This window comes from Anguilla rostrata, chromosome 13, assembly GCF_018555375.3.
Source record: "Anguilla rostrata isolate EN2019 chromosome 13, ASM1855537v3, whole genome shotgun sequence".
NCBI lineage: Eukaryota > Metazoa > Chordata > Actinopteri > Anguilliformes > Anguillidae > Anguilla > Anguilla rostrata.
In genome coordinates, this window is record NC_057945.1 from 10006378 (window position 1) to 10024485 (window position 18108).

Here is an 18108-nt window from a genome sequence, read left to right on the forward strand (position 1 = left end):
ACTATTTATGTTCATCCCTTGAAATGTGACATTTGATTTTTGTTGTGATAGAGGCAGCATTTGCCTTTTCTCCCCATCTATTTATAGTTCTTTTTTGCTGTTGGACTGTAAAGTATGCTGAATGCCCTTTAATTTGATGATGATGATTATGCACTCTCGCTGTTTTTACATAACCAGAAACATGTTCACCGGTTAAAAACATTACAATTGTGATACTTTATCTGACTGAATTCATGTTGTTAATGAATATGCCCATGTGAAAGAATAGTACACTGAAGCATACCTGTATATACAATTTTATACTTAAGAATACGTGAAGTATAGTTAAGTTTATATCAAGTATACTAAGTATGCTATTTTTTCACATGAGAAATAATAAATATTGAAAATGAATATAACTGTTTTTAAAAGTGGAATGTGCTGTTCAAGTAATTTTCTAAGATATTATTGTTAATTATGTCAAGATTTTGACTTTTTAAAGTCAATTGGTAAGTAAGGATGAACTTACTCCTTATTTGGGGCAATATGAGCCACAGAACCAGTTGTATTATCGCACCTCTTTTTGGAGACACATCATTTCAATTGGAAGTAAACATTCTGAAAGATGGGTAGATGTATTTGCTTTTCTGTATCATTTTTCCTTGTCGAGAGGTCATTTAAGTGAAAACTGTCTTATTTTACCATCTCCTCTACAATTACCACAAATGCCGTTTGTCTTACTACGTTTCAATTCAAAGATGTACATAAACGCGTTTTGATCGCAGCAGTATTGAACAATTTCCACGGTATCTACAAAACTGTGCAGCACAAACGTGCAAAAAAAAGAGTGATTTAAAAGAGAAACCCTGCACGACGGAATTATGAAGTACGGTCCAGAGACTGCTACGGTCACATGGGAATATGACGATCAATTTGGTTACGTTGACCCATGATGCATTTCGCTTCCGCTGTGCAACGTAGGCAGTCTCCAATCTGCAATCCCTCAATATGGCTACTGTTTGATAGGAGACACCATTAGGATTGTATGTCTATGGAAGCTTTTAAAATATACTATTGAATAAACTTACCTTGGTGTCCTGCTATCTGTAAATACATTCTGTTTTTTCGTTCACCACTTTTAAAGCAGCTCGCATCCTTAAATAACCAGGTAAGAGATAAGTCGAGCAATTGTTATGATCTAACCTGCCGGCTAAGAGTTAGCTACCGTATGCTATTAGCTAGCAGTATAATTTCCTAGAGATCCAGTCAACTAGCTAGTTAATGGATACCTGGATAGATTACGTTTCAGATGACAATCATTTCCTATTAGCTAACTAGCTGGTAAGCTAAATAGCTACGTTGTGACAGCGATGACAATCTAGTTTGGTATCCTTAGCTAGTCAAATAACAAGGACAGCTAAGTTAGACTACCATGTAGCTAGATAATGACATGTCTTGCTAGGTAGAAGCGCAACATTAGATATAGAAACGAATATCAGTTTAGTTACGCAGTTAGCTAGCTATGTTAGGTATTTACACGAAACGTCAAGTAGAAACAGCCAAATTAACATTAGTCTAACAAACTGTTGTAACGTTACATCAGCAAACCAGCTCACTAGGTGTCTACTTTTCATATTCCTAATGTGTGCCAGGCCAGTTATCGGTTCGTCTGAGCCTACATAGCCAGCTCGCTGCCTCTGTCAATTATCAGCTCAGTAGCTCATTCATAAATTAACTGCAATCCATTCTACAGTTCACGAATTGTACATAGTTGGCGTTAAGCCTTTACTCAGCAACCTTTATGGTAGTTCTCTAGCTGACATGTTTAGGCAACTAACATGTAACTTCGCTATAGTGCTCTGGTCATTACTGGCAGCACATATCTTTATAGAATAGATAGACTTTTAAGCCTACTAGCTGGCTGCACAAGGTTGTTCACATTATTGAATATATAGCTGGCTAGTGTAGCTATCAGCTTTTCCCTACTTTGTAGAGACACCTTTTTAAAATTAATTCCAGGTAAAAATGGCCAGTCCACGCACCAGAAGAGTTTTGAAGGAGGTGAGAACACAGGACGAAAACAATGTGAGTATCTTCCCCACATGAAATGCTAGGAAAGTTTTGAAGCTATAACCTTGTCTGCAGCTTCTCACGGACCTGCTGGCTTGCTAAACTTCACTTCTGAATTTAGTAATGCCATTAAAATGTTTTAAACTTTTGCTTTCTTTCAATGTGAAACATCAATTAACTGAATGTCTATGGAGCATGTGTTTCACGTAACAGTTAAGGCAATACCAAGTTAAGCACTGTATAGTAATAGTTTTTTTAAAAACCTATATCCTGTTAGAGAAGGTTGTTTTTTGCCTGTGTATTGAATTTCTCTTGTGTTTCGCAGACTTGTTTTGAATGTGGAGCATTCAACCCCCAGTGGGTGAGTGTTACGTATGGAATCTGGATTTGCCTGGAATGTTCTGGAAAGCACAGAGGTTTGGGGGTGCACCTCAGGTGAGCAGCTCTATCTCCACTCTGCTTCCACCATAGAAGAAGAACTTATCCCATACTATACTTCAGTGGCACCTGATTTGCCATTTAAAAAACACACTGCCTTTTCCCACAAGACAAATAGTGTATTTCAGTCATTTTCAGATTTGCCATGCCCCTCCATTGACATCTATGCGATAAACCCTTGATAGTTTTTCAGTCTTTGCAATGCCGTAGAATAAGCCTGTGACTGATGCGCTGATGTCGATTGGCTAGCTTTGTGCGCTCCGTCACCATGGACAAGTGGAAGGACATAGAGCTGGAGAAGATGAAGGCGGGGGGGAACGGAAAGTTCCGGCTGTTCCTCGAGCTGCAGGACGACTACGACGCCAGCTGGACCATGCAGGAGAAGTACAACAGCCGGGCGGCGGCTCTTTTCCGAGACAAGGTGGGCGCGCCGCCGGCACCGCCCTTGGGCGCTCGCTGTTTCGGAGTGCACGTTAGTTTAGCTCGCTCCTTTCCGCCAAAGTGCTTAATGATAACACCGATGTATGCTAACGCTGATGAACGCTAACGTCGCAGGTTGCGACCGTAGCCGAGGGCAAGGAGTGGTCAATCGAGACGTCTCCCGCCAAAGACTGGACGGCCCCTCAGCCCAAGATGGGTCTCTCTTCTGCTCACCGGTATGACCTCGCGACTGTTTCCTTCAGTTCCACTCTCAAACGTTCAAAACCTTCTTTGCGTTATTCATAAAGAACCAAAGGGAACAAATGCTGTGACATCAAGCTCATTTTATTCAGGCAGGATTTTAAATTTGTGTCTGTATAATGAAAGCACCGAAGTTCTTGTACTGCCTGCTACAGGTCAGGAGGATTTGATATTGGTTGTTCGGAGCCCCTGTTTATCGCGTAATTAACATGGGATTCTGCTTTTTAATTAATCAAAGGTGTGACCGTTTAGTGGGCTGCCAATAAAGGTGACTTATTGTGTAGTGACATGCCTTCAGACCCCTTGGTCTTGTGTGTAGAAAGGAATTATTTTATTTAAGAAGGCAAGTTTGTTATTTTCCTCTTGGTAATGATTCATTTGTTATTATTGTCCTGGTAATGTCTTCTAAGAAGCAGCATGCAAAACATGTAACATATGCTTTTAGCTGTGCATATTTTTCCCTGTCTAGCTCGGCACTACTGGTTCAATCTTCGATAGCACCATTATGCCAGGCGAACCGTTGTGTGTTTAATGTTTCTATGGTACTGGCATGGGCACTTACAGTAAGTAGCACATAAATCCTTCTTCCACATTGTAGCAGCTCTGCTGGACCTGGGCAGAGTTCAGGACACTCTTCAGACAAGGCCTTTGAAGACTGGTTGAGTGATGATGTCAACTCCTACCAAAGGTAAGCTATATTCTTGCTCGGCCTCTGTGGTAGTACCCTGCTCTTTATGCTTTAACTGTATATAGGCGGAGTCATGGGCTCCAAAATGCAAGCCACTTTTTTCTTTTGTTGAAACAAATTCAGCACGTCTTTTTAGTCTAGACTTCAGTGGAGTAGATGCGTACCGTCCGCATGAATACAGATTTCTTTTTATCGCCGCCCACAAACAAGAAACACTTTTCTCTGTGAGTGCCAGTTTGTTTGTGAGTTTTAGTAATTTTGAAAGGGATGTCCTTAAATTCTCTTGGCTGCTGGAAGACAAATCGCTGTGAAATAAGAAATTCACCTTGTGTTCATAGGTTCTTTGCTTGCATAATTTCGCAACAGGCTGCGGAGACTGACACGTTATTTAATTGTGTGTTTTTAACAGTTGCTATATCAGGTTGGCAAATTTCTAAACCCGTGAGAGAGTTCATGAAATGTGTTTCCAAGGAGACTTGAAAACTTGTGCCAAGCACATGCGCAGTTGGCTTTCCAGTTGTCAGTGGGCATCTTTAACTTGTCCATGCATTGCAGCCCACTTGTAAGCATACTACATGTAAGAATAGCCCATAGGGTAGGACTGCTGCTATCCAAATGCTATTTAAGTGCTGCGCATGTAATTATGAAGTCCTCTCTATGAATCTTTGGCTCAGTCAGAACATTAAATATTCATATTAATCTATTGCAGAGTTAATGAAAGGCATTTTACTTGGGGAGCTTTGCGATGTCATTGCAGCCAAGTATAAGCAAAACGCTTCCTTTATGTTTCAGATGTTCAGTTGGCAGCATAAATTAATTTTTTAAGAACAACTGGGGTCTGCATACATTATACGTCATTTCAGGTCTAATTTCTTATTTTTAAAGTTAGATCGTTGTGGCTCAGCCCAAATTCTCATTGCTAAAAAAAAAAAAATCTCGAAATTATTTCACTACGTATTGCCATGACTCCGGTAACTAGTTAAAAACAAGAATTACTTTGGTTACTTTGTTTATATTATGCTTGTAAACCGTATGTTCATAAATACAATTAAATTTTACAGATTCACTGATTTGAACACACTCGTACATCTAATAGTGTATTACATGTATCGGTGAAAGCTAGGGTGGATGCCCTTTTTGTTAAAGCAGATTGCACTTTATCGGAAAACGGTGTACAGTAAGTGGGCTGGCTTCTCTTTAGTTGAAATGGGGGTAATGAATGCATTGAATAAGTGATGCGCAGCATAGCAATTCTGGGGCCAAATCGATAACCAAAATTTGATTGATCATTTTGGCCGCAGCCTATACTAACTTTTTATGCCTCCGCGACGGCACAGCCGTGGCCGGAGGCATCATGTTTTCGGGTTGTCCGTCCGTCCGTCCGTCCGTCCGTTCCGATTCTCGTGAACGCGATATCTCAGGAACGCCTTGAGGGAATTTCTTCATATTTGGCACACACGTCCACTTGGACTCAAGGATGAACTGATTAAATTTTGGTGGTCAAAGGTCAAGGTCACTGTGACCTCACAAAACACGTTTTTGGCCATAACTCAAGAATTCATACGCTAATTATGGCAAAGTTTCACACAAATGTCTAATAGGATAAAATGATGAAGTGATGACATTTTATATACATCACCGCGAAATACAGAGCACTGGCTACTGGTTGGCGGAGGCATACAAGCGCGAGGCGGTATTTCTAGTTTTTTAATATTACGGCCAATGAGAGATGCAACCTGGTTTCTAAGTTCACAGAGATAGTTCATGAGCGCAGACAATCAGCTCATAAAGGAAAAACACGGCAAATTTTATTTGTATAATAAAATGTTTCGACTTTCAGCTTACCGTAAAACCTCCATTAGACACGGTCTCTGAGGAGCGTAGCTCTCTTTTAATAGCTGTGAACAAACAAATAAAAACGCTAATAAACTCCGGTCTCCAGCAGTAACCAGGTAGAGAAAATACATCACCCTGAGGATAACAGGGAAGCAGTTTATCAGTGTCCTCCACATGTTACTGTTTTGCCACAAGAGAAGATTTGATATTAAATTTGTCTCGTTCAGAAAATAATACTGAGCAGCAGCGAGGCCCGTTGGAAGAGATGCCAAGTAAGCGCTTGAATGGAAGGGGAAATTAGACGAAGTTTTTTATATATTATATATATATATATATATATTCCACAGAAAGGACAAGGTGCACAAGTTCAGTGCTTCACAACAATGCTACAAATATGTTTAGATGAATGTGCTACCCGTAAGCTGGTAGTGTACTTTAATAAACAGATTTTCCATTCTCCTAGCCTTCTGACACAGACCATCCAATGGAAATGATTTTTTTGTACAATTATTTTTATTAGACTTTTTTATACATATATTATCCAGCATTAAAAAAAAAAGAATTGTTAGCAGTCTTGTTAGTCTTCCTGACATTGGATACCTCATTTGATATCATTCTCGTAATAAAGTTCTAGTTGGTATCAAGGACAGCGAAAGAGAAAATGAATTGCTTACAATTCCCTAACATGAACATTAGCATCTCATTGCTCTCTAGCGACCCCCACTGGTTGATCATGTGCCCACAATCTGTTTGCTGACGCTTCATACGAGGAATCTTTCTCCGACTTCTGTATACTGTATATGTGCTTGGCTTGTAGGGGTTACTTATTGCCAAAAGTTAATGCCAGAAATTAAGTTGAGTGTGTAAATCCCCCCCCCACACACACTCACACACACACACATTCTGAATGCCCATGCATTCACGTTACTTGCACACAGATTTATTCCGCTCGCCCCCAGTTTGATACCCGCTCATACTTGCCTCAAAATGACTGCCTAAAGTCCCGCCAAAAAGAATTAGCCTATCTGGACATGCATTCGCCCTGTAACTGCCCATCTTATTTGACCGAACAAGTCATTACTGGTTCCTGATAATCTAATTGGTTGAGTGAGTAAGAAGCATCACTACTCTGTAGTAGTAAAGAAGAAGCAAGCGTAAAGCAGAGAATAGAGTAGACTGCAGTGTCTGACCCTAAGCAGCGACCCTGGGTTAGCTGCTACTCTCGCTATCGACGTGGTCATATAAACTTTGTTCATACGTTTCTTTGAAATTGTAAAGTAAAGGCCTTAGGCTTGTGGGCTGAGGAGTGGAGCCGGCAGCATCCTGTGCTTTGGAGTAGAGCGCTTGTCCCTGATTGGCTGTGTAGATTGTCGCTTGAGCACAGCCGTATATGGTCGTGCATTCCAAGTTGAGGAGATGCGCTCGGAGAGCGCCGTTTCCTTCACCTGTGTCATTTCTCAGGTTGTGTGCCTTTCAGCTGGGGATTTCCTGATGTAATTGAAAGACGACTCCCGTCAGCCGTGGCTTTATGGCTTTAATGACTCGTGTGAGGAAGTTTTTAAAGTGTCGAAGTGAGCAGGTGGAAATGGATGGAGCAGAAAGCTCTCCATTTGCTCCAACAAACAACTATAATGGTAGATGTGAATTTTCCTTTTTTGGAACATTGAGTGCCGTTATTTGGAAAAAAAAGAATGCATTAAATTTTGTCCATAGAACTGGTATTTTTATTGCACTACATTTTCCCTTAGACTTTCCTGTTGGGAATGGAAGGTTCATTGATTAACTTTGGTTCTTGCTTATGGACAGTTAACGGTGCATGTTTTGATTTGAACGTCGGGCTGATCCTTGTGTTCGTTTCGATGGTGAACGCTGGTTGTGATACCTGCCTGCCTGTGACCTTCAGCGGCGGCGGTTACAGCGGTCAGGAGAACCGCTACGTCGGCTTCGGGAACACGGTCGCCCCCCAGAAGAAGGACGACGACTTCCTGAACAACGCCATGTCCTCCATCTACTCGGTAAACGAAGCGCTCCCGTTTGTCCGCCGGCGCTTTTAGCCGCCGTCGTTTATTTTCGGCGAATAACCGTTGGGCGCCGCGAGCGGCGAGGCTGCGTGCGGTCTCCTCGCTGTCCTACTCACTGTCCTCCGCTTGCAGGGCTGGAGCAGCTTCACCGTCGGAGCCAGCAAGTTCGCCTCGGTCGCCAAAGACAACGTGAGCACCCCCCCCTTTTTGAGCCTCGTTTTGCAGATGTGGATATGAGGTGTTGGTTCACCAACTTTCCTATACTGACTACCATTTAAATAGTTTCTTAACCTATGGGCAGATTACAATTTGATTAACTAGGGTTGTCGAAAGCAATGTCCTTTTACTGTAAAATACTACCATCCTTTCCGTGTCCTTTCAGTGAAATATTTTGAGGCAACTGCATTTGTGTTGTCCTCTGGTTCATATCTGGTCAGTACGTAGCCTGGCTGTCGAACGGGAGAAATTATAAATGTGATCTCCCTGGATACAGGGATAGCTGTGGTTCTTTACTGAAGCATTTTTACTGTTTTTATGCACAAGAGATCTCCCGAGGCCCGTTCTACTGCCTGTTTAAAAGAGATTACCACCGGCTGATGCATTTATCACGAGGCTCCCCCCTGCATCGTAACCACTTTTTATCAAGTCCAACGCCGCAGCGCTGCCACTAACTCTGATTCACCTTGCGGAAGTATAGCGGGAGGCTGTGGCGGGGTGATGATAGTCCGTCGCGGGGTTTGAAGGATTTCGAGAACGCGCTTGGCAGACTTAGCGGGCGGAGCCTGTGATGCTGCCGCTAATCCCAGCCGCGGGCGTTACCGCCAGCGCTTGGAGTCTGTTTCGAGGGTCGCTGCCCGGGCACTGCCGCCATGAAATGGGAGCTATTTGCATCGACTCCTGAAATGTTTTGTATTTTCGCGGATGTCTGCTTCTTTTTTCTTGAGTGCTTAGTTTTTCTTGAGAGTAACCGGCTTGGGTTTGGGTTACACTCAAGAAAAACTAAGCACTTCCACAATTTATAATTATGCACTGTGTATTTTCCTCATGATATTTGCATTTGTTTTTTCCCCCTTCATACAGACAACAAAACTTGCAACCCAGGCCACCCAAAAGGTATGACTTCATTATTAAACCCTTAGACATGTGCAAGTCCTGTAGCCACTGCCTAATTTACTCCTGTTAACAAAGCTTTGCATCAGCACTGGATAACGCTGCACAAGCTTTTAAAATGTTAACAGAAAAGCAGCACAAGCTTTTAAAATGGTAAAAGAAAAGCAGCACAAGTATAATGTGTAGGCCATGGTAGACCCTGGGATGTGAATAGCTTGTAGGCCATGGTAAACCCTGGGATGTGAATAGCGTATAGGCCATGGTAAACCCTGGGATGTGAATAGCATGTAGGCCGTGGTTGACCCTGGGATGTGAATAGCATGTAGGCCGTGGTTGACCCTGGGATGTGAATAGCTTGTAGGCCATGGTAAACCCTGGGATGTGAATAGCATGTAGGCCGTGGTTGACCCTGGGATGTGAATAGCTTGTGAGGCCATGGTAAACCCTGGAATGTGAATAGTGTAGGCCATGGTAAATCCTGGGATGTGAATAGTGTGTAGGTCATGGTAAACCCTGGGATGTGAATAGCATGTAGGCCTTGGTAAACCCTGGGATGTGAATAGTGTGTAGGCCATGGTAAACCCTGGGATGTGAATAGTGTGTAGGCCATGGTAGACCCTGGGATGTGAATAATGTGTATGCCATGGTAGACCCTGGGATGTGAATAGTGTGTAGGCCATGGTAGACCCTGGGATGTGAATAATGTGTATGCCATGGTAAACCCTGGGATGTGAATAGTGTGTAGGCCATGGTAAATCCTGGAATGTGAATAGCGTATAGTCCATGGTAAATCCTGGGATGTGAATAGTGTGTAGGCCATGGTAAACCCTGGGATGTGAATAGCATGTAGGCCTTGGTAGACCCTGGGATGTGAATAGTGTGTAGGCCATGGTAAACCCTGGGATGTGAATAGTGTGTAGGCCATGGTAAACCCTGGGATGTGAATAGTGTGTAGGCCATGGTAAACCCTGGGATGTGGATAGTGTGTAGGCTGTAGTTTGAACGGTCTGTTGCTTCCTTTGCTTCTCGCTGCTCCCATCACCGGATGTAGCTAAGGGGCTATAGGCCGCCACCAGAACCGGTAAAGCTGTCCCACCTGTCCGTGCACGTGCCGCTCTGTCTGTCTCCATTCCATCTTCCTCCATGGATACTCAGCTCAGGGTTACAAGGCAAAGTCAGTTAGCTTAAGCTGTGGGCACAGTGAAATCAGCATAGCTGCTAGCAACCTGCGCAGTCAGGCTCTTTGCAGTCTGCACAAGTCTGCCTAATTAACCCTTTAAGGTGTAGCATCACAAATATGTGATTAGAATGTTCTTAGCTGAACATTCTAATGCTGATGTCACAATCACTACTGGTAACTGAATGTTCTAGAACACTGATGTACAATGTTGACAAATCATTCCAAAAAACCTACTCCGCAAAGGGTTAAATCACTGCATGGACACTCTTCAGTCCAGAGCCAGATGACCTTATGTTATATTTTCATGTTGAACTCTTTTAACCACCAGTGTCAATGCACCTGTGCAACCAACTCACCTTGCACCTTTCCCATCGCTTATGTAACCCGAATGTCTTGCATCCAAAGCCTGTGCAGTAGACAGTGTTTAATGTGCCTGATGTTTTGGATGTGAAGCCTGTGCAGTAGATTGTGTTTAACGTGCCTGATGTTTTGGATCCAAAGCCTGTGGAATAGATGGTGTTTAATGATCTGGATGTTTGGGATCAGAAGCCTGTTGAGTTTACCTGGTCATGTGCCTGTGGTAGCCGTGTGCTTGCGACGCTCCTGCTTGGCAGCGAGTCCGTATGGGTTCTGGCTGCGTGCAAGGCTGATGGATGGTCCTTCCCAGAGAGAGTCCACAGAGAGCGGTGCATTACATTTCACCTGTGATGTATGCGGTGCTCCGTAAGTCTGTGGTTCTCTCACTGCCTCTCTCTCTCTCTGTACTCCTGTCAGCTCCAATCAACCACTGCTTTAGCACAGAGCCGTCTGGCGCCCTTTAAGGTGGATCAGGCGTTACAACAGAGTAACGGCTGAGCTCAGGCGGAATGGTAACATGGGACTCTGAGCCTCCAGTACCGGTCCACCTTAAGATGGAATCTGGCCCCTCAGCAACAGGGCAACTGGGAAAAGTGGTCCCAGGCTTCACCCACACCATGCCATAACTAAGGTCTTTTCTCCAGGAAACCCTCGCCGTGCAAAAACCTGGTAATTCCAGACATGGTTTAGTCATTCAGGGTTTTGCACCAACTTTATTAGTCATTGAGTTAAGAAACCGTGACAGTACATCGAGGTACCCAAAATGGAAAAAATAAATGGAGCTACAAGGTTTTTTTTCGCGAGGCCTTTTGGTAAGACGATGACAGGATTATTGAGGAGAGTTCTGCAGTGAGGGAAGGATTGGGGCTCCTCTGGGGTCCTCCATCAGAGGGTGACTGTGCTGAGCGTTTGAGAAGTGCTTGGGCTGTGTGCTGGCTGGCTGCTCTCACTGCGGGGGTGGGTGGGTGGGGTCTCAGAGAAACACTGTGCCTTGTTTCTCTGTGAATGTTCAACTGTTTCTCACACTTTTTTTTCTACCCTCCCTTTCTTTTTCCCCTTTTCACTCCCAACTAGGCCACAGAGTTAGGCCAGCAATTAAATGAGAATGTAATCAAACCTACTACAGAAAAGGTAACTTTAACGTTGAACTTTTTGAAACTGCTGCTAGCCTGGTGGTGGGTTCCAATCACACTGGGATAGAAACGTTATGGCTCAGTGGCCGGTACGGTGGGCTCTTCTGATTCAAACGCTAGTTTAGCCGTGAGTTCACCAACAGTAACTTTGGGGGCGGGGGGGGCGGGGGGGGCGGGGCACCAGAGATTACCATCGGTGTAATTTGATAACTCCGTGCCGTAGCTAAGATTAATGCAGGGGCTGTCTAGACTGCATTATGTCATTTCCTCTTGAGAAAGGCCAAGGCCTCATTGACATGGGAAATGAAGTCTTGAGCGGAGCTGAAACGGGCTTTGTCGGGTGTGATGAACTACAGTCCTGACAGTATTCCTGCTGTATTTGCTCTGCATTACACCCTGTGGAATGTTCGAATATTTGATCTGACACTACAGCGATGGCTTCTGTAGACATTATGAATCCGCAGAGATGATCAAGCCATTGCGTCTTTGTTTTGAAAACCCATGAGCCTGTCATCGCTAAAAGGCTGCGTACGCAGTCAGACGCAGAGTCTCAGACTCTTACCAGTCGCAGTGCGTCTCCGCCGCCTGCCCCTTCCTGGCGATTAACCGTGGTTTGGCTTGTCCAGGTGAAAGACGGGAAGTTGCTAGACGAGATGACCACCGGCTTCACGGGGCTGGCGACCAAGGTACGGGACGGGGCCGCCGTCCGCGGCGCGCACGCCCTCAGCCAGGCTCCCGGTCGGAGGTCAGGGGTCGTAGGTCGAAGCGCAGCTCTGTTACGGGCAGCGCAAAGCAGGACGGAGACTGGCTGGGGCGTACAGCTGTGTGTTTGTCGATGTTAATGTCTCTTTAATCTCTCCTCTTTTTCTGCTACCGTTGTCATTTTGACCGTGAGTACGATGATATTTTACGAACATTTTTTTTTATTACTTAACGAAGTCAGGTTTTAATAATTGTTTTAATGTGTTGATAATAAATGGAGGACTGTAAAATATTTGTATGTTGGGATTTTTATGCTGGGAATGTGGGAATTTATCATGGCACAAATGTGTCTTTTGTCCGAGTGACCTTCTGTCTGTAACATATAATATAAGTATCGTCAAATGTATAATGTTATTTTAATATTCAAAATATATATATTCTGTATGTCATAAAATATATGTTCTGTCTGGTTTTAAGGTCCAGGGAGCTGGTGCAAAGGGTTGGAAAGACATGACCACCTTCTTCTCGGGGAAATCTGAAGATTCAGCTGACGGGTAACACCAGTGTCATTCGCTGTTGATTCTGTACATCTCTACTTTTTTCCCTTGCAAAGGAAAAAAAAGTCATATTTTTTGTCTGCATGTGTAATTTAAAGATTAATGTGCCTCACTGTTTGATGCTTCTCCTTCTCCTTGCTGTTCCATTCATTTTTAAGAAAGCTGCCCGAGGCAAAATAATTCAGAAGTTTATGAAAAACGTATGATTTAAAAAAAATTTTTTTTACAGTAGGTACATCAGGGTTTCGAGGTCTTTGTTTTAAAACATTCTCCGCTGTCAGAAGTTGAATGATCGCAGACTGAAATGGGGGAATGTTTAATAAGAGATGTTCTCCAGACTGAGAGGTGTGAGTTTCGGGCTTCAGAGATAGTCTGTCAGGTTTCTGTCGAGCTCACATCACATGACAGGGGCCCGGTTTGGGTCAGCAGTTCCGGGGTCCCTGCACGGATGAGAGACCTAACCGATATTTTGGAGAAGCCCAAATACCTCTCTCTTTTCTCTGCTGTTATAGACGTGACTGAAATGACAACTGAAAACTGTAAAAAAAAAATTAAAAAAAAATTTAAGTATGGCAGACTTATTTTCACTTACTTGCTTTTCCCTTGCGTATCTGTCAGTGGATATGCTCTGGTTTTCTGTTTGCCTTTTCATATTACTGCTTTAACGGAATATAAATAACCTAGTTCAGTTTGAGCATAGAATCCAAACTGAAAACGTGCTTCTGGGTTTGTCTGCATTAAAATGATATTCACACAGCCTGAAGCATTTACCCGTTTGGCAGATGCTCCCAGCGTATATTTTACATGAAGTTCATTTATACAGACGGATGTTCACTGAAGCAGTTTGGGTAGAGTACCTCACTGACAGGCACAACTGGCCAGTGGCCTCACCTGAATTTCTAAGCTGTCACCTCTGAGTCTGTAAACGGAACTCCGTGCGGTCTTCTGCCTCAGGACCCCGACGGGAGAGGGCTACCAGAACATGGGCGAGTCGGAGGGGTACCAGAACAGCGGCGGCGGCGGCGGCGAGGGCGAGGTGGGCCAGGGCTTCTGGGAGACCTTCGGGAGCGGGTCCAAGCCCAAGGCGTCGCCCAGCACGGACAGCTGGACCATCGCCGACAACTCGGCGGAGAAGAAGAGCTCGGACAGCTGGGACCAGTGGGGCTCGGAGGCGGGCGCCAACAACAAGCACAGCACCGGGGACAGCTGGGAGGCCTGGGACAACAACTGGGACAGCGCCGAGGCCAAGGCCAAGAAGACCCCCCCGAAGCAGGCCGAGGAGGCCTGGGGCAACGCCGACTGGTAGACCACGACCACCGGCACCGGCACCCACCCGTCCGCTCCACCTTATCTGGCCTAAAATGCATAGGGTCCTAAAGAGCCCTCTGTCTGAAGGTGGTGCAGTCAGATAGCTGTATTTGGACACCTTTACGTGTATACATGTATCCATGAATCTAGGGTTTTGCCTTTATGACCTTGTATGTGTATATATATACACACACACACACGTACGTACAAACAGTATAGTATGTGTGTGTGTGTGTACTTTAAAAAAGCAACTAAATGTGTTACATTTCCCGTGAGATCTGTCACAATTGGGTAGTACAAATTTTTACAGGAATACAAAAACTAGTGGAGCCTAGTAGCCATTGTTGGAAAGGGCAGAATTGACGGTTTATTTTTATATTCGCACACTCCATTAAGTACGAGTGTGGAAACACACACATGCTGTCGTCGGTGATAAAAAAAAGTCTTTGAGGTGTAAACAAATGTATCTTTTTTTGACTGCACCTAAATTTTGTATCGAGGCTCTTCGTCCACAGTAGCGTGGCTAAGTATATTCATCAGTTAAGTTGAACGAGTGAAGTTTCTGTAACGTCACTGCGTACAGCTCCGACTTCACAGAAACATTGAAATATGAATCGTGTGCTGCCAGACTATTGGTAAGCAGTTTGTATTTTGTTTCGATCCTCTTAAAAATGAAAAAGCTGCATCTCTTTAGAGATTTGGATTTTGGGTGGGTTCCCAGGTTTAAAAGTGATTAGGAGTGTATAAAGAGGTGAATCAGCCAGTCTGAGAGCCTTCTGTGACTCAGACTCAGTGGTCTGGAAGCCAGCAGCTTGCTTTGTGTCGTCTCCACTACCACCTCCCCGCAGCTGTAGTGGGTGTCATACGTTGCGTTCTTAGTGTGTTAATCATCTCTCAAACTGCACTCCTGCTGAGTCAGTTATTTGTGTGTGTCTGTTATTTTGTGTGTGTGTGTCTGTCTGTCTCTCTCTGAACGCACTTTCACACTAGGATGTCCTCACCTGTCATACCCTTCCCAAATGTCAGAGGGCAGGGGCTGATCAAGCTTTTAAATGTGTGCATGTACATTTTGCCGGTATGAGAGAAATGGCATCCTCATGCTTGGAACACATTTACCTCATGAGAGATTTAGCTGATGGACATTAACCACGGAAGACCATTCATTGCATTGCTTGAACTGTGATCCCACACAAACTCACAGCAAATGACATATTCAAACCTTGGAACCCCCTTTCCATATTTGAATTTAACTATAATTCCAGTTTTATTCATTTTGCTTTTATTTTTCTTAGAATCTTCAGCATATTTGCAACTTTAGGTTTCTTAAGGGTTAAGTGTGGAATGGTATCAGTGGTAGCAAGCTGGTGTTAAAGGCACTGTACGATTACAGTGGAATACCCCGAGGGAAATATCATGGCTACTGTGGGTCAGGTTGAGATTGCATCTCTGCCTTTCCACTAAGAACAACCAACAAAGCTGCATTTCTCCTACGCACATCTTATAATTAAAGTTTTATTCTTTATTGAAAATGTCTCCCCCCCCCCAAAGTAGAGTAATATAGAAGAGTAAGGAAACTGGTTTTGCTAACTATCTGGAAAGCTGGTATTAAATTGTTGACAAAGCCAATGGCTGTTTACAGTGGAATAGCGTATTCATGTGTCCTCCACCGACAGTGACGAACACCGTTTACTTCACTCCTGTCAGCATCTGTTCAGAATGGCTGACCCCCCACGCGCCTGTGGTTTCTCATCCGTGTCATCACTGCTCTTAAACAGCCTCGCGAGTGGTCCGGGTACGTACTGTCATCTCGCTTGTGAGTTGTGCGAGTTTGTAAACGTGCGTGCACGCGCGTGACTATCGTTGACGTAAATTAGTCACTTTTTTCCGCGTAGGTATCGGCAAGGTTATTTTACAGTGCTTTCTTGTTCGCCGTTTTCATTTTCATCTGAAAATCTTTAGCAGAATTTTACCTGGCGTGGCATGCACTGTCTAATAATGACGGGCCGGTACGCAGCAGCACAGGGAAAGGGTTAGGAGGGAAGGTGCATGTGTTTTATACAAAACCTGAATTCCGTAATTCGTTTTGAAGCGAAGCAGATTTACCACTTGTTTAATTAATGTGGCATCTGTGCAGAGCTCGTGTGACGCATCTAACTCACGGATTACGCTCGTTTTTTATTTAAATTAGCTGGTAATAAATGTACTTGTTATAAGCCTTACAGAAAAAAAATACCATGCCTCTTTATGAACAGATCTTTGACATTTTCGTTGTTAACAGTTTGGTGCTTTGTGCGTGAGTGTACGTTAATTTCTATCTCCTCTGAAATGCATGTAAAATCAAGGAAGAAAAAAAATCAACCTACACAAAAGATCAAATGGACAATGTCTGGATTTTCCCTCTAATTCTTGTCGTGTATTTACTGAAACGGTCCCTAAAATTTGTGTATGATTTTAAATGTACGTGTTGTATGAATTTAGGATCCAAGATGTATTCTATACAGTAGACTGAGAATCTGAACCAGTCCATTGAACCTGAACCCATTCATACAAAGTGCAATTGGGATGTGAACTGTATCCAGATTATCTGGGAGAATCTCTGCTGGCTGAATTCCAAGAGAGATTTTTCCATACATGAAGTTCAACACAGATCGCTGTTATCCCTGGTGAATATTTTGAAGAAAAAATTCATTCAGTTAATACATACCGTCACAGTAAAACCTTTCCAAACTTCATGAGGACTTTGTACAAGCAGGATAAAATTGCCTCAGCATGTAACTATATTTAAGTGGATTATTTTTACTAGCCAATACATTGATTTTTTTCATATTGTAATTACTATTAAACAATGTTTACTAATGTAGCACATTTCTTTTGTTGCAACATTTTCCTGCCAATTTTAAAACATGCGCGCAAAATAACAAGGAGGGTTTGACTTCTATCTGGAGCTGACATGGGTACAATAGACCTTTCAGTGTTGTGCAAACTGTACTTATGTAGTGGAAATTGAAATTGGCTGACTCTTTCCAAACAAAAGGTTTGATATTTCAACAGCAATATAGTGCACTCTGGTTTTGGATTGCATTGATCGCTTTCAAGGGGAAAAAGATTATATCTTAAAAAGAATCTCATGAAATGGCTGGTTCACACTATTTTTTTTTTTTATTATCTTCCTGTTGTCGGTTGTAGATTTGTGGCATCTGAACAGTGTAGAACAGGTCAGTGTTGTATATATTTCACCTCGATATCTCACTGCTCCGCATCACCGAGTGAACTTGCCACTTCGAAACTCTTTCTTCTCTTGTCTCTTTTCTTCTCGTTTAACTGGTTTCTGTTAAGATTCAGATTCGTGTTTGTTTCATGATTTGTATTGAACTGTTTTTCCTTTATTAAGTGCGTTTCCTTCCCCTTCCTATGTGTATGAGAAGCATTCCATGGGTGGAGAGAAGTTCAGTTCATTGTGCTGGGTCAGTGTGCAATATTACTGCATTCCCCCCCTCGGGTGAACCTCCCCCAACACTCAAAGCAAGACGAACCCGGACAGTGTGCAAGCCCTGTACAACACACGGGCTGCTGTTATCCTGCTGTACATTGTCTGCTGTCTGGGAAAATATTCTAAATAAAGAAATAAACATTTTGGCTCGTGTTTGTTTTATCTGTGCTTCAGTAACACACAGGCTTTTCTAGAATCCAAAGATTGCTGAAAAAATTCAATCCGTAATGCTTTATTGGCACGATTACACATATTGCCAAAGCACATGCATCGATCTCATTCTGTACATTAAGTTGTAAGTCTCATAGAGATTGTATTGTTATTAACACTGATGCCAACAATACTCTTAATGGCAATGAGTAATAAAAACAAATATTATAATCAATAGTTAAAGCCTAGGAGCCCTCTGCTAAGGCATATTATTTGCCTTCTTATTTGAATTTTAAGAATAGGAAAATGAAACTTTTGTAAAAGAGCTGATTGCCATTTTGAGTACTATGGTGTTCATAAATAAAAATATCCTCTTAAATTTAGCCTGAGTTCAAAAGCTCCCCCTTG

The 18108-nt window shown here is 43.2% G+C and overlaps 1 protein-coding gene across 6 annotated transcripts; it reads left to right on the plus strand.

The window, feature by feature from the left end:
- Positions 1-899: 899 nt before the first annotated feature.
- arfgap1 (ADP-ribosylation factor GTPase activating protein 1) lies at positions 900-17694 on the plus strand. 6 transcript variants are annotated; one of them, XM_064306687.1, is made up of 14 exons: positions 900-1149; positions 2002-2064; positions 2375-2484; positions 2737-2908; positions 3043-3143; positions 3767-3856; positions 7596-7707; positions 7846-7902; positions 8794-8826; positions 9875-9904; positions 11435-11491; positions 12120-12179; positions 12673-12749; positions 13707-17694. In XM_064306687.1, the coding sequence occupies exons 2-14, from the start codon at positions 2005-2007 to the stop codon at positions 14056-14058; spliced, it is 1311 nt and encodes a 436-aa protein (XP_064162757.1). In that variant the 5' UTR covers positions 900-1149; positions 2002-2004; the 3' UTR covers positions 14059-17694. The 6 variants fall into 6 exon arrangements, with proteins under 6 accessions (XP_064162757.1, XP_064162759.1, XP_064162756.1 ...); XM_064306686.1 differs by having other exon boundaries at positions 901-1147; positions 1999-2064; XM_064306689.1 differs by lacking the exon at positions 12120-12179 and having other exon boundaries at positions 900-1147; positions 1999-2064; positions 12679-12749.
- The last annotated feature ends 414 nt before the right edge of the window (positions 17695-18108 follow it).